The 17,677-nt window shown below is 33.2% G+C and overlaps 1 protein-coding gene across 19 annotated transcripts in view; it reads left to right on the top strand.

The window, feature by feature from the left end:
* The window catches only part of DLG2 (discs large MAGUK scaffold protein 2), a 2,299,762-nt gene that overhangs the window by 612,234 nt on the left and 1,669,851 nt on the right, over positions 1-17,677 (top strand). For all 19 annotated transcript variants that reach the window (XM_078340083.1, XM_078340084.1, XM_054241373.2 and 16 more), the window contains one exon: positions 13,421-13,495. In XM_078340083.1, the coding sequence (XP_078196209.1) occupies positions 13,421-13,495 (75 nt within the window). The remainder of the gene's footprint in view (positions 1-13,420; positions 13,496-17,677) is intronic.

A 17,677-nucleotide genomic window follows, 5' to 3' on the forward strand; every position in this document is an offset into this window, starting at 1 on the left:
GGGGACTTCCATTTACTATTATTCTTTTTAGATAACTGTCCACTCATCTAAATTCTACTTATCATCTAGATATCACCTTACATGTCACTGTCTTTTCTAGAAGATTATATATTCTTAGCGTACACTCTGATATCATGCCACATTTCCACATGTAGCAATTTATATTGTATACTGATTTATGTGATTATTTTGTCTTTCTTTTGACTAGAAAGAAGCTCCACAAAGAAAAGAACGACATTCGTTTTTCTTATTTGTGTGTGTGTGTGTGTGTGTATATATATATATATATATATATATATATATATATATATATATATAAAATGGGACATTGAAGAGACTTGAATTTCATCAAAACACATTTAGTTTTTAGACCAATGCAATGGTCCTTCATATCTTAAAGATATGAAATAAGTTTCACAGAAATAAGTTTCAACTCAGGTCTTTTTGACTATATTATCGATATTTCCATTCACTATTATTCTCTTCAGATTGAATCACAACAAGGTTATTATTTAGTTAAAATACACTCTTGATTCTATACTTTGCATTTCATTCCTTCTCTATCTAAATACCCAATTAAATAAAAACAATGCACCACATAGGGCTTAATTTAAAATTACAATTAGTTGTAGATTTGTAGTTTTTCAGACGTATATCCATAGCCTGTCAAACTAAACTTTTAGAAATAAAAATTTATTTTATGAATCATATCAATCATCTGTTAACACATCTGTAGTAAATGGTTTTCCTTCCAAACCTGATTACCAGGATGTTATTTCATAGCATTATCCCTTTTTGAATCTGTGAGTAAAAACAACAGAATGCTGTGAAGAGTTATGAGTTTGAGAGAATTGTTCTTTATAAGACCTTTACATAAATCATATTTTCTGGGACATATGTGGGTCTGAAGAGGAAACAACAGCAAATAAAATTTGATAATTTAAATAACATTTAAACATTTACTATACTCAAAACTTTAAAAAATAATATAGATCCTTCATAAGGTATAAAAAATTCATCACTTTATTATTTATTCACTGTTTAATCTGAGTGTTTGGAAGATAAGATTTTCTTGAAGCAGATTACCCATGATTATAGCTATCTGAGGAATCTGTTTTGTTGCATGTATGTATATTTCACCAAAGGCAATCTGAGAATGTGTGTTGGATCAAGATTCAGAAAATATAGACTTGGAATTTCCATTTATTATATACTAGTAATCTTAGTAAATTCAATTTATCCTCCCTGAGTTTTATTTTTCTTAAGTCTGAAATAGGGTAATAGGACTGGCTTATCAATACTTCCTGAATAGGAATATTGTGTAGAATCAAATTAGTTTATATATTTGAAAAATATGAAATACTCTGTAAATGGAAAGGATGAGTAAATTTATTAAAAATAAGAAACCTTAGCATAAACTGGGGTCTTTTATTACCATTAGTGTCACTGTATGGTGGAGAAAATGAGAGCTGTGTCTGTATGTGTTAGAAGTAATTTTATGTGACACAGGTCATATAAATGCTTAAGCAAACTTAACTTAAAAGAATATCAAAGAGTATCACCTTTGTGAAGATCTTGGCAAAGTGTATCCCAGATAAGGGAAACAGCTAGTGCCAATATACACAGCGTTGAGTGTAGTAACTATGTATACACATAACCAATAAATAGCAGGTATAGGTGTTTCTGTTCCTTCTCCTTTTTCTCTCTGATTTTCTCATTTCTGGGAGTCTGACATTTAAGGATAAATTTTACTGATTCAATTAGCTAGTTACCACTCTAGTGGCAAATTTCTGTTTGTGTAGTCATGGTGATGGGGATTTCCTCTGGCTTCAATGAATAATACTTTGCAGGTTTACAGGCTCTTATTGGTGAGAGAAAGATATCAAATATTCCAGCTTCTTCTTCCATTTGTGCATTCAAAGTTAGTACCAGATTTGAAATCCTATAAATATAACTTGTGCCCCTCATATCTCTGTTTTAATATGCTCACCCACACGTCTATTTCTTTGTATCTAAGTAATGCAGTTCTTAAGCTAACCTTTTGGAGATAACAGGTTTTATGAGAAATTGGTTTGAGAGTAAATTTATGAATTTTAGAATTTGAAATTCTATTTACCCATTAAGTAAACTTAAGTCAAAAATTCCAGGAAAATGTTTACTCTCTGGAATCCTCCAAGCATAAACAGTTCTCCTACTGTGCTCTGTGCTCAATTTCTTTGTATGCCACTATTCCAGTTGTCATGGTTAGAAAAGTAGGAGTTGACCTTGATTTTTATTTTTTCCCAAATCCCCAACAGCCTATTCTTATTTATTTTATTTCTTATAATCTGTCTTTATTTACAATTTCTATTACCAGTGGTCTTTTTCAGAGTCTTACTAATTGTTACCTAGATTTCTGCAATAAAATACCCATTAATCTTCCTACTTTCCCTATCTTTCCACTCTTATACATTTTCCACACCATTAACTGGGAACTTCCTTTTAAAAAATGTACATATATGTGTGTGTGTATAAATATGCATGTGTGTATATATATATATATATACATATATATGTATGTTTGTATATATTTACATGTATATATATAATTTTCATGTATATCACAACCCTGCAACTCTCATTATAATCCTTCAGGGATTCCCTGTCCCCTGTGGCTCCCTTATTCTAAATTTGGTTTGTTCAGCAACTGCAATGGCATCCCCTAGAAAACAGAAAAGCAGAATCTTAGTCCCCATGCTAAATTGCTGAATCCGAATCTGCATTTTCATAAGATCTCTAATTGGTTTGGATTCTTAATTGATTTTGCACATTAAGGTTTGAGAAGCACTGCTCTTCAGGATAAAGTCTACATTGTTTCACCTGAAGCACCTCACCCTTAATGTTGTATCCCTTGCCTATCTGCCTATCTCAGATCCCACTACCCTTCATGCCTTAGTCAACTATAATGAATAATGTTTGGTTTCCCTAAATAATCTGAATTTCATCCTCCTGTTTCTTTGTTGTGCCTGTTTTTTCTTATGCCTTGAATTCCTCTCAACTCTCTAGCTTGATACTTCCCTAATAAATTTCTTAACCTTGAAGATTCAGCTAATGCAGATTTCTCTGTAAGTACTTTCCTTGATATTGCCCTACTAGACTGAGCCTGTCATGTTCCGTGTTCTTAGTACATTGTCTGTATCTTTGTTATAGCCTTTATCTGGTTGTACAGTTATCTTTTACTTGTGCCTATTTCTTGCTAGAAAGTTAATTCCTTGAGGACAGGAGAAGTTCTTGGTTGATCACTTACCATGGTACTGGCAGATGTACCATAAGTGTGGACTGATTCTTTCATTTAACAGACATCCGATAGATATTTCACTGTCCAGTAGGTAAATGAATGAGTGGATGAAATTCTTGCTTCCTCTAAGTTACACACACACACACACACACTCTTATGTAGGTATACATTTACTTCTCTGTGTATGTATATAGACTTGTGCACATATACACAAATGTTTTTGCATATATACATACATGTATACACATATGTACATGTATATAGATAATGTGTACTTCACAATAAATAGTTGTAAAAGAAATCTTCGTAGTCTGATGGATAAATTATTCAGTTAAGAGACAGGCAATTGGTCAATTTATCTGTGAACAGTTAGTGGGCCTAAAATGATACTTGGAAGTGTCATTTTTACATAAAAGAAATGTACTAAGAGAGATAAAAGTCCTTATATACACCTGGAAAATGGCAACTGAATCACATTTATGATAAACCAAATTATCACATCATCCTTTAAATTTCTAAAATTAAAGTATAAAAATACTTAGAAGACAATTGCACATTTCTATTAAACAAAAACTAAAGCAGTCAGATCAGGTTTTCAGTTTGATAAAAGAATGTCAACTCATGTCCATTTAATTTTTCAGTGATTTAACATAGCAAGATACTTTGGGGGGGAAATTATTTGGCTTTATAATATGTATATAATATATTTATTATGGGTATACTATAACAGAAGAACAATATTAATGTAGTATATTTTACTATTAAAATATTAAAGTGAGTTAGAAAGCTATGCAATAGAAAATTCAAAAATGACTTCATTCTCCTAAATTATCAGGTTATAAAATAATTGGAGAAATAATATAATTTTGTTTAAAGCAAAATACATTATGTTTCATTCAACTTTCAGGACACAGACTTGTGTAGGTAGAGGTTGACAGCAGTTCTGCTATTTTTTTATATTGGTTCACATTTCAGAGAACAAGGTGTATCAGTACCATTGAATGGCTTTATTCCAAGTAACCTACAAAAGAAACTTAAAAAACTATAATAGTAATTATTACTTGAAATTTGTCCAACTAGCCACAGATGATAGCAGCATTATGCATACAGGACTGGAATGGATGTTATGTTATTTTGTGGTTAAGATCTGAGTTAAAAGCTTTAGAGACTTCCAACTGTTCCCTTAAAATTGTTCTGAAACTCCTAGATAGAAATGACTTAGAATAATCTATTATACCACTTTACCAGATAGCAGTGTAGTTAGCAATAGAGTCTCCTGGAAGACCATTTAATTATGTTTCAAAAAAGAATATCCAAAAATAAAATTTCAAGACATAAATTATACCATTTATTATCTACGCCAGCAAGAACGTTGATTATTGTATGAAAACACAGTTCATAAAGTATTAATATTTTAGCTTACCCCTCTGATACTTCATGTTTTTACAATGAGAAATAGTCTTTCATGCTATATTTATAGATAACCTAAAATAAAATCATTTGTTTTCAAATAGAGTTCTAAATAGAACATTACAAGGATAATTTCTTGATATTCTTGATGATAAAAATTTTTTAAAAATTTATTTGCTAAAGAAACCTTAAATGAAAGTGTATGTTTTTAGCAAAATAAATTCTTCTTCCCTTTCTTTGTTTTGAATCTCCTAGGATTTCTAGATATGCCGTTTTCTTGTAAGTCTCTTAAAATAAAACTGTCCTGAATTAATACACCTGTAATTTACTTAGCAATCTAAAGTGAGAACATATCTAATTGCTCGTCCTTCCTGGCTATTGCTTGATGTTGGCCATGGCACTTGATCTACAAAAGCCTGCACATTTTTTCGTTTATTAACATTTGTCCCCAAATACATATTCATAGGTGTCAGGAAGACAGGGCATATATACGAGTAATATCCATTGACCGTTTTCTTTGTGTTACATTTGGCCAGAATTTTAAGTAACTGAAAAAAATCCTCTGATAAGAAAAAGCTCTGTAAATTTAACATGGTGGCATTCCATGTGTACTTTTCAGAAAATGCTAACTAATGTACATGCAGTTTTTGAAATTCAAGATCATAAGAGCAAATTGGTATGAATTGCATATTTAATGGCTTGTAATTATGTCTTATCAAAAGCTCAACTTTTAAAATTCTTTATTCTTTGGAAATATGGTAATTGTTCCCTTTCCTATGTAGTTAATTATAAATTTTGGGAAGAATTAAGTGTGCTAAATCTCTTCACTTTTTTCTCTTTGTCTCTATGGTAGCAGAGAGACTAGAAGTGAATTACTTTCATCTTGTTTCTGAATGGCATTTCTTTCTTCAAAGAATTTTGGAGTCCTGAAATTTCAGATATTTTTACTAGCTGTTAATTTGTTAATACAAGAATCTTTACAAATGAAATTTTAAATATGTTTTGAAGGAAAAAGTAGCTTGTTTTAGAAGTCACAGTCTCTTGTGTTTCCGTGAGATTTTGTAGTTTATGATATAATAGATAAGATCTGTCAATGAAAACATACTTATTTTCTGTAGTAGCAACAATATCCAAATTTTCCTTTTTGCAAAGAGAAAAGTATAATTGCAGCCCATTCCTTTTTTCTCATCTGATTACTAGGATACAGTGACAGAATGCAGAAATTAATTACATTTAAAGTATTGTACAAAACTCTGCTTTTAAATCTTGTATTTAGAACCTTAACTTACTCTATTGCACTTAACTATGCATAGTAATAACTCAACTTTTGAAATTGGTAGAACTTCAGAGAATATTGGGACATGACTCTACAAAATACTAAAATACCATATTATATTTCTTAGAAATATTTACAACCAGCAATTTCAAGTTAAGTGATCCCAGACTGCAGAATCAATTTTGGCTCCCAAATTTAGTTATCTTAAATTGCTGCAGTATTTCAGACATTCTTTTAATCTTCTATATACTGAGAAAAAGTTACCAACAAAACTTAGATTTAAAGTTCTTGATTTGCTAAGCACTTTCATGTACTTTTTAAAATTTAATTTTCATGTTTACCTTGTGAGATAAATATTATTTTATACTCAGATACAAGAATATAGGCTCAGAGGAGCTAAGTGGAACAGGAGAAAGATCCTCAATTAATAAAATAGATATTAATATTATTATATATTAATATATCAGGCTCTTGGACATATATATTATATATGTATGTATGTATGTATGTATGTATACGAAGTTTTATAATACTTAAAATAATTCCTTAAGCTAGGTTTTATTTTTCCCATTTTATGGATGAGAAAACTGAAACTCACAGAAATTAAGAAATTCATCAAAAGCCACAGATGTAAAAAAGTGAAAACTCTGGCATTGTAACCTGAGTCCAGTGGATTCCTCATGGTGTTAAACTCTCTCCTCTACTACCTTTTAGGATTGATGTGTTGATAAAATGAGTTAACAGTGCATGTCAAGTGCCTGGGATCTAACGGCGCTCAGTGAATATTATTTCATTGTATATCTAGGAAACGTCTCCTGAGTCCAAGCCCACTGTCCTCTTCCCATTGATATCCTGAAATATCAAGTTATAACAATGGTTTCCATTTATAATCTTTAAATGTGGCCAGCCTAAAAATTCAGAGTCTATTCCACTCATCATACTTAATTTGGGTAGCTGGGTGCTTAGAATATTTTAACGCAGTGTTTTAATCCTCTTAGTCACAGACTGCACCTCTGTTAACCTGGGCAGATGTCTGCCTGAAGTCACAAAGGATTTTGAAAAGTGTTGAGAATGACTCAGCACCATCATCACTACCCACTGAAAATCCCTTGTTCTCAGCATCCTTTGGAGAATAGGTCAGGAGCATTTTCTTCGTTTACAAAAGAGGCAAATTCATGACTCCCCAGCATGGCTTCAGTTTTAGTAAGGATTTCCTCAGAAACAAATTAGGCCAACTTATTTTAAACATCTTTTGAAGCCTGAGAAAATAAAAAGAAGCAAATGAAAAGATAAGTCCAGGAAGGGATGAAGTCATATGTTGAGGAATATTCCCAAAGTTGAATTAAAAAGTTAACACTCACCATTAGTATGTTCTGCATCTGTAATTGACACATTTAATGAGGAATACTCATGTGATGCAGTAATAGAAGTCATTTTATTTTGGGGTCCCCATTGTTTGTTTAAAATGGCATAATTTCAGTGGTCCTCACCCTGCCCTCCAAATGAAAATGGGTATTCTCATAACTTTCCATTTACAGGGAATAAAAAGTCCTACAGTCACTGAAAATCACAAATACAGTTGCAATATATTAATTAAAATTGTTCAGTCCCAAATACTAGTCAAAATTTGGAACATATTCCAGATGAAAGATTCTCTTTTTCCTACTGTGGGATCTTCAGATAGGACATCTGCTTTGGGGGAAGGAGATGCCGTAGACTTTTCTTACCTTTTCCCATTTACTAGTTGGTTATTGATCCTTCCAAGTTTGGAGCATAAAAAGGAAATAAGAAAAGGAGACAAGGAAAGTTCCTATTGCACTGGGATTGTTGTGCTTTTTGCCCTTTCAGCCTGACATATAATAATGATAAAAATAACCAAAAAGGAAGAAAATTACTGACACTTAAATAGTGCTGATTATATATAGAAATAGTTTTAAGTGTTTTAATGATAACTTTTAAAATCTTCATAACTATGGCAAAGAGAAGTAAAGTAACTAGCCTAGGGTTACATAGCTAGCAAACAGCGGATCGGGGCTTTTAATGCAGCCAGAAAAAGTCTGGCTGAGTTTTTCCCTCATGGACACTTTCGTGGGTCTTTGGAAGCCTCCCCTTCTGGGCCTCTCTAAGTGTCCTATGATGCATTTCTTTAGGCCAAATTTCACAGCAGTCTACCCTAAATGGAGCGTTGTCTTGACAAGTGTTACAATGGTTCCAGAATGAATCTTTTGCCTTGACAAACTCTGAGAGTGCACTAACCCAGATGAAGCCACTTCTGACTTAACCAGTTTTGACTCTTCGATGAGAGTCAAATTCCAGTATATTGGCCTTCTAAACCAAAGGAAGTTATGTTAAGCTTTAGGTCCAGTCCAATTGAAGCTTATTTCATTAATTGTAGGTGCATTGTGAGACTTCTCAACCCCTCTTCAGAGAAATTCTCTCCCTTTTCTAAATCTTCAATCACCGAAATTTTGTATACCAGCTTTATATTATACTATAAATAGGATTCAGGATCCCAAAGTTGGTTCTTGGTAATTTCTTTTGAATATTGTACATGCAGTCTGCCTCCTTTGGAATCTCATTTTTATATCTTGGTGTCTTAGGACTTCCAATATAACATTTTTTGCACATATTTATACCTATAATGTATTTTACATTAGCACATGGCAAGATTTGATTTTCTCTTTTTCTAACATCTCATTCTAAAATGACATATCTTTATGGGAAATTAGAAAACTAATTCAATGAAAACCTGTATTTTGCCAAAATAAATTATTTATGCACATATGTATACATATACATAAAACATCTTCATGTGTATATATCTATCTATAGACATATTATGTGGAGGATGCATAATGAACACATTATGTATCTACAGATACATACATACAAATATATACATATATATGTAAATGTATAAAATTGATTTGGAGGCACTTTGGGAATAGTTGTCTTTTTCAAATTTTTTGAAAATTTTTTTAACTCTTGTTAGAGAGTATATTGGACTAGAAGTCAGAAAAAGTGTTCAAGTAATTTTAACAAGAATTAGCTCATTTCTAAAGTACTTTACAACTCACATTCCATTTGCACATGCATTTTTTGCATGTCGTTTTAGTTCTGCATGCAAAAAGCCACTTCGTTCTGCTCCTTGGGCATCATGTTTTGACCTCTTTTTCTTCATCTGTCAAATACCTAAGAGTCTCAGGGATGAGAAGACAGTGGAAATGCTTGTTCAAAGATTAAACTCAGGAGGGCCTCTTACGTGTTTTATAGGATCAGATCTGTGTCCCCCCCATGTCCACTTCCTGGTCGGACTCATTTATCTCACACCCTGCTGTCCATTTAGTCTTGTGAAGTAGAAATAAATAAAAAGAAAGGCTGAAGTCAGCTCTCTGTATAGCATAAAATCATTCTTTCTCTTCTGAGGTCCAGAATTGAGAAGTTTCTGGACAAGGCCAACAGTTTCTTCACTTTGTGCTATCAGTTGGTGCATTGAGTACCTTTAGCCTGTAAGGCCTCTTCTTATACCTTCACCTCCTTAAAATTGTGTTGGATACCTGAAGTGTCTCTCCAACAAAGTCTTTCCTGAGTTACCCAGCCAGAGGTAAATACTTCCACTTTTGCCTCAGTTCCTCTCTGTAATTGTTCCTTACCCTAGTTCATACTCCTGCCCCAAGAATGAGTACAATGAATATTTTTTATCTGCCATGGAACAGTTTATTTATCCCATATCAGTAATATTAATTTATAACTGCATCTTTATTGGTTTATCTTTTTCCTTAGAATAAGTACTTTTTAGACAGACACTGAGTCTTGATATATCTTTATTCCTAATGCAATAGCTTGCACATAGTAATTGCTCAGTAAATGTTCGTTGACCAACTACATGAATGGATTAATGGCCCTGTTATTTAATTCTGCTTTAAACTCAGCACATTGTATTGTATCTCCTAAAATGTTGTGAGCTTTTGGAGAATAAGGATTATTTAAAGTTTTATACCTATAGGTAAATATAAAGTTTTAAATCTCTATATTTACCTAACATGGTACCATTCATGAAGTATATTTTGATAAGTGAGGAATGGGTAAATAAATGAGCAGATATGTGTACAGTCTTATCATGCAACACTTCACAATACTGCCCCCTCTCCCCCATAAAACGAAACTCCTTTGATTACATTTTACTGTGAACAGTACAACAACAGAAACTTTCAGCTCTTACTCTGCTTTCAAAAGAACATGCTATTTTAAATGAAACATTTAGGTCAAAATTTTATTTGTATGAATCATCTCTCACTCTGCCACATACAACTTTTTCTGAGGATGAAATGACTAAATGTCTATATAAGCGCTTGGTAAACTCCAAAGCACTGTAATAGTGTATAAGCCCCTGATACACAAAAAAATATTCCCATGTTTTTGGGGGCTTGAGAAGAAAATCTTTAGAATTCTCTTAGTCACTGTTAAAATTCTTCGTAGTTACATATTTATACAATCAATCTTAGGTATAATTGGTCAGCATATTTAGCTAATGTTCTCAGAATATTCTGGAATGAAATATGTCAAGATTTTAAAGTGAGAAACAGACAACCAAGGAAGAGGAGAGATTTGGAGACATCAAGCTGTTTCTGAAAGACCAAGACCCATTGATAGTTTTGTCTCTTAAGAGACATGTTTTTAATGGTCAGCATTGCAAATCCCCGAATCCTGGTGTAGTCACATATCACTAATCTACAGCTATAAACATGCTGGATAGATGAATGGAGAGGGAAGAAAGGAGGGAAAGCTTCATCTTTGGGGGAATTTGTCACTAATTTCCATTTTAAATCTTTGCTTGGAGAGCTAGGTTGTCTCATGAGGGAATGCTAATGTTCTCCCTTGATTTTTCGCTTAAGAATTAACTAAGAGTTAGACATGAGAATGTCCTTTTGAGAGTGTCCTACTCTTTTGAGTAGGAGGTAGGCCCAAACTCTGTTATGCCACAGTGTACACATTAAATGTTAAGAAAAAGATACTGAATAAGGAGAATGAAGACTTCTAGGAAAAAAGAATTTCAAATCCATTTCCTTCTCTACCTACTGTGGTGGGTTCCTTGACCCATGTTAGATCTTGTCTTCTTGAGCAGTAGAGCAAAGTAGTAGACAAAACATGAGGTTAGGATTTTCAGTAACAACACTTAAATAGAAGGCTCTTTTGAGACCATCTACTGTAGTGGGTGTCAATTTTTGCTAGCACTGAAACTCACAGAGAAATAATTATTTCCTGTTCATATTCCCAAGAACCTAAAAGATGCCTCATCAGTATATTAGAATGGTAAATGCTCTCAACTGTAGGGTATATCCCTTTGGTAGAGAAAATGAAATATTAAATTATTGGTAGAAGTATAAAGTTTTCCAGATCTTTGCGTAAATTTGGCAGTTTCTCTTTCCACATTGAATCATGGATCCTAGACAACTTGTTCATTTTACAGATGAGAAAAGTGAGGTCTAAAGTGTTAAAGAGAATTTCCCAAAGTTCCACATATAGATTAATGGGAATACTAAACTAAAATCCAAGGTTCTAACTTCAATTTCAAAGTTTTTTTCTTGTCATACACTAGGATTAAAGAATGATTTATGTTTACATGGCATCTGTCTTCAGTAGTCTTTTTGTCTGGCTTTGTAAAATCATTGTTAATTTTTTTAGTTAAAACACTTATGAGAAGAAGTTAGTGACAGAAATCAGGTAATAATGGAAGGCAAAACAGAAACACAGATTTCCACCTTTCTTATCCCATGATGTGCACTGTAGAGTTGAAATACACCGTATTTATGCACCCATCATATTTTGTGAATACATTGTGTGTTCTCATTAGTAGCTTCCTTGCAAATTGTGATAATGATCTGAGGAGAATCTGTATATATTATCCATGAATTAGGCAAGACACTAACACTGTTTCACAGATATGACTAGCAAGAGCATTTAATGGCAGCAATCACATGGCCAAAATTAGCTTATAATTGTGGTTATCTAACACAAGTCCAGTGTACATTATATACTCTGCTGCTGCTGCATATCATACTTTATTTCAAACAAGAATACTGATCACAGAGATTGATGATATAAGTTTATTTTTATGGCGACTTTATCCACAATCACTCATATAGCATTTTAGGACATAGTGATGCCTTAAAAATAAATCACCCAAATAAAGTTACTCTAAAAAGCTTACAAATCACAGACAAAAATTTTTTAGTGTGATAGGAGTACTGCATTCAGTATTTTATTCAGTGAAATCAAAAATGTTAAGATCATTCATTAGATGAAATCAGATCGGATGATGACATACCTTAATTCCCATTTAAGAGAAAATCTAAAATAACAGAGGCAACTTCTTATAAAAGAAAGAGCATACATGGGTACCAGAATCAGCTAGAGTCTTGCTGCAATCTCAGAGATGCTGTTGTCTAGTAGGGTGAATTTTAGTCAAGTTGTTTAACCTCTCTGAGTCTGTGTTTTCTCCACCACAAAATGAGCATAATACTCCTGTTCATGTTTGTTCTGGGGACTAGTAGTAATACATATTGTGTCCAGAATAATGCCTTGCATATTTAGTTGCTCAATAAATCACAGCTGTGGTTTTTATGGTGATTATTAACATTATAAGTATGTCTATATTATCACTGAGAAGACAGTGAAAGAAATAAAAGATTAAACATGGTTTATTAAAATCACCCCTCTTTTGGACTAACCAGTTTTTATTATCAAAGGAGTGGAGCAGTATTGCTGGTGAAAGGAAAGCACTGTATTGTTTTTAAAAGCCAATTAGAAGTAAATTTACAGGAATTACAACAAAAGTATAGGTTAACTAGAGAGAAATTTCTTTTGTAGAAAGAAGTGCCTGGAAAATGGCTTAGAATGTCAATCTCTGACTTCTTGAGAAAATTGTTTCATTTCTCTTTGCTTAAGTTTCTGATATGATAAAAAGTCCCCTAAGATCTATCCCTTTCAACTCAACATTCTGGACTTCTGTAAAACACTTTAGAGAGAAACACTATCACTAGCTTATGATCTGGAAATAGAGACAAATAAACAGTCTTCTATACCTTGACTCATATGATCTCACAGGAGTACAGCATGTATCAGTGCTGACTACAAGCCTGGAAGGGAACAGTCAGCCTATGGGTTTTGAGAGTTCTCAGTTGGTTAGTATTGAGGCCTGGAAGGCTAGATGCTGAGAAAGCCTGGTGCCAAAAACCTAGTCCTTAGAGTAATAAAAAAGGAAAAGGATACTATCTTATGCTTTGATAAGAGTCGAAATATGTACCTAGTTTTCTGCAGCATTGCACCAAAAAAGCATTTTATCTCTGCCTTGCTTGTAAATAAGGTAATAAACATATTGATAATAAACATGTCAGCTAGTATATATCTACTGGACATAATAAATAGAATATAATATCATTTTTACTTATTTGCAGCAAAACCAAGGCAGATGCCCAGCCCAGAATTGTCCAGTGGAAGCCCCTGCTTGGATGCCTGTCCAACACTGTACTGTAAGTTTGATTATTCCAAGATTGGACAGATTGAAGGAGAAATGTTTCTGTATTTCAGAACAATCTTAGTGAAATAGGGCAATATGTGCTGTGAAATTCTGGAGTAGAGCAAATATTTAGCAAGGAGAAAGAATAACTTTTCAGAAAGCTTTGCATTATAAAAAATACCTGTGATTAGGGGTTTCATGCATTTTGTCAGAGTCAGGATAACTTGGAAAGGATTACTTTAAATGGGTTATTGATTAGTTAGGTTTGGAAGGTCATTAAAATGAATATGTTTGCACATGTATTTTTCTATAGCTGCGTGTTCAGCAGTATTTGATTTTAGATGCGTTGAAGAAAGATGCTTTCTCTTTTGTTACTGTGTCAACTACTTAATAGCTATGAGCATACCAACTTGCAATTTTCAAGTCTTCCTGTTTTAATAATAGTCTCTGCATTTGTGTAGTATCTTCTACCAGAGAGTTTTCCAGTGCCTTATAAACAAACAGGTATTATGTCATTAACCTTGTGCTACAAATGGGAGATTTAAATGCAAAAGGATAAGAATAGTGCGTCAGTTGTAGTGCTGGGAACAGATCCCAGACTTCCTACCTCTCATTTCATGTACTCATGCTACTACTCTGGGCTCTGAAGTGTGTGAAGAAAGTGGCTGAAAGTATGATACTCTGTAATACATGGATTGCTTGACAGAAATGGCAGTGGTATCTCTTGGACTTATATATACTGTAAATGACAGTTTGTCATGAAATAATTTGCTTGTGATGGAGATGAGAAATTAGAAAGTTACCTTTTGGACATTCTCTTCATTTGACTCCCCTTGCAGGCAAAGTGAAAGTAATATGTGAAGCTTCTTAAATATCCTTATCTATTGTTGAGGTACCAGGTGCTGAAAGATAAAACTGGACTGACAGCATGTCTTAAAACTATGTTAGCAGCAAGTATGGAGGAGCCTGATTTTCACTCAGATTGTGTAAGAGATGAAGCTTCTTTCCTCAGTTTTTATCTGTAGCAGGAGGAGAAAGTGGGATTACCTTTAGTGAAAGAGATGATGATGCTAAATTTTGGAGGTATTTCCTCAGTGCAGAGGGAGCCCAGACTCGTTGGAGACTTAGATAATATGAAACTGTTATACTTTCTGAGCAGATGGTCAGAGGAGAGTGCATACTTAGGGATTGCTTATGATAGAGAAATAATGTGGTTCTTTTGTTTTTGTTTATTTTATTTTATTTCTGAGATACAGTTTTGCTCTGTTGCTCAGGTTGGAGTGTAGTGGCATTATCTTGGCTCACTGCAACATCCACCTCCCAGGTTCAAGTGATTCTTTTGCCTTGGCCTCCCCAAGTAGCTGGGATTACAGGTGCATGACACCAATCCCAGCTAATTTTTTTGTATTTAGTAGATACGAGGTTTTGCCATGTTGATCATGTGGATATTGAACTGAGAAATTATGTGTTTTAATAATTGTTTGTTCATCAGTGATTTCATTTATTGTATCCCTTATAATATCATTTAATAATTACTTATTCCTACATCTGCTTCTCCATAAGACCATGTGTTCTTTGGGGTCCTTGCATATCCACAGCTAGTAAAATTTCTGGTACCTGGCAGAAATTCTGGGAGTTAAGTTTCAATGAATGAATCTCCTGTATGTTGATTTTTCTCTTTGTAAGTTTTAATAAATTATTTCATAACTCTCAGATATCTTTGTAAAGAGGATTAATAATGGTATTTTACCCTCTTAGCTTGGTAGTTTCTATTTCTCCTGTTCATCGTTCTTTAATACTTTTGTCCTAAGAGAGTACCATAGAATATGTATTTTCAGGAATTTTATTTTCAAGCTACAATATTTAGTAATTCCATTCAGCTGTGTCTGGTACTATGCCAATTGGTGGAGATAGAAACATGAATAAGGCAGTAATCCTATGTAAATCAAACACACTGATGTATAACACTAATAAGAATTTCTGATCCTCTAATACACTGGTAATTTTATCTAAAAATATTAATATAAGAGCTTTCATATTTTATTACTTTGTGCAGTCTTATTGCAAGGAAATGCAGAGTCAGAATTTTGTCTTTTGAATTATTATAAATCGTTGACCCTTCATTATTCCCTTGGAGTAAAACCCAATGGGATCTGGGAATCCCATATTAGGTCCTTCAATTTTAGAACCTTAGGAACAAATAAAAAATTACATTTAAGACTCTTCCTGAAGATCACAAGTCAGAAGTGCCAGCCTGAAGTTTTACTCTTAGTGCTGTCTGTGGTCAGGTGAGAGAATCAGAAAGGAGATGTTTCTTTTTATTTCTGCCACAGGATTGTGGGCTCCTGGTTTCATAAATTTCCTTTGCTATTTACTTAAAGATAATAATATCTCCCAGTGAAACATATTTTCTGAAGGAGTTGTGCAGCACATGCTGATCTGCTTTCTCTGCAGAGAAGCCCCAGTCCACAGAGGTATTGGTGGTCATGTTTAGACTTTGTGAGCCTGCCCCTGGCCATGACTGACTGATCCAGGGAGTAGACATTTGATTGTAGCAGGGCTAGTTGAATTTTCTTTCCTGGGAATTTGAAATTTGTACTAGAGATATACCAAACTGGTAGTCATCAATATTGAATCATATGAATGCGAATAGTTTGGAAAAGTTATGTGAGCATCAGTTGCTTAGACCTCTAAAGTTACTGTGTATCTGCCCTTCTTAGTTATTATGTACTCAAAACTCTTGGATTCTGTGAAATGGACTCGGTAACTTGTCAATAATCAATGTTACTTCTTTCTCATTTATTTAGATTTTGTTTTATTTATTTGTGATAGGGTTTGTTCTTTGATTTGCTTGCAACCAAAAAGAAAATAGTTTAATACTACTAGTCAGCAATGTTTAGTGAGTCTCCCCTAGAGCTACTCTAATAAGTAGTAGTCTCCGACAGAAAAAAGCATTAACACTGGGATTTTGAAAATTTATGTGTATTTATTTCAAATATCTGACTGTAGACAGCACAGGTATATTTTAAAATGATGAAATAATTTGATAATAACTGAATTCACCTTATAGAATAAAAAAATGTGGAAAGTTGACTTTACAGTTAACATGCATATTTATATAACCAAAAACTATGTATGATATGTATGAAATTCTGGTATTTATATTCACTTTCTCATCTGTCAGGAAATAGTGAAAATCTTAGCCTTGTGCTCCAGAGAATGTCTTGCCTGTTTTAAATTCTCCAAGGACTAAAGCAAGTTATAAATAAATTAATACATGCTTACATGCATAATAAATTGATAGTTTCTATTATGCTTATGCATTTTTCAAATTAAGTTTGTTATCTCCTACAGTTTTGTCTCCACTGTCCTATTCTTGCTCTTTGTTGTTCTACTTGGAATGATTGTATCCTTGTAATTAGGCCTTATTATGTTTTGCAAATTGTCTTGATTTTCATGTCTACATTTGCCCCAAGTTCATTTTAAGTGCAGAGCTTTTATCATTGGATTTCTAGCTTCTCTAGACTGCTTTGCAAATGTCTGTCACCAGTTACATATTGCCTTGAAAATGGCTTCTATTAACTATTTGTTCTCTCTCTTCCTGGATTTTTTCTTATTTTCTTCTTTTTGTTTTTTTTTTTTTTGGCACTTGGTACCTATGTAGTAACAGGGCTGAGATGCATTTTTTTTAGACTTGTCCTTTTATTGATAACTATAATGTACAGATTGGGATTCAAGCAGAAAAGAAACTTTGTACCCCAATTTAGAAAAATGGATGTAATTAAACTTACTGAATACATGCAATATCTTTCTTAGTGAAAAGTGTGGCAGTTTAATTGTTTCTCTCTCATTGTGACTCTATATTAATCACTAGAAATGATAGCCTTCCTTACCCTTACATTTTAAATTTAAATTGGTTGTATGACTCATTGGTTTGTATGGCCATGAATATAAACACAGTAGCGACCTGAGCTTCTGCCATCTGTAAACAATTGAGAAGATGCCCACAGATCCTGGGACTCAGATAGAGAAAGGAAACTTTCTGAATCTGGGTAAACTAGGAAAAGAATTAGCATTTGGCACTTGGAATTAAAGAACTTTAGATTTGACTAGCTATAAGAAGCTTGAGTGGCTGCTGCATTTTAGAGCATGGTTTCTGAACTACTCAGTATGGTTTTGGCCTGTGGATGGATTT

Source organism: Callithrix jacchus, chromosome 10 (genome assembly GCF_049354715.1).
Source record: "Callithrix jacchus isolate 240 chromosome 10, calJac240_pri, whole genome shotgun sequence".
NCBI classification, from domain to species: domain Eukaryota; kingdom Metazoa; phylum Chordata; class Mammalia; order Primates; family Cebidae; genus Callithrix; species Callithrix jacchus.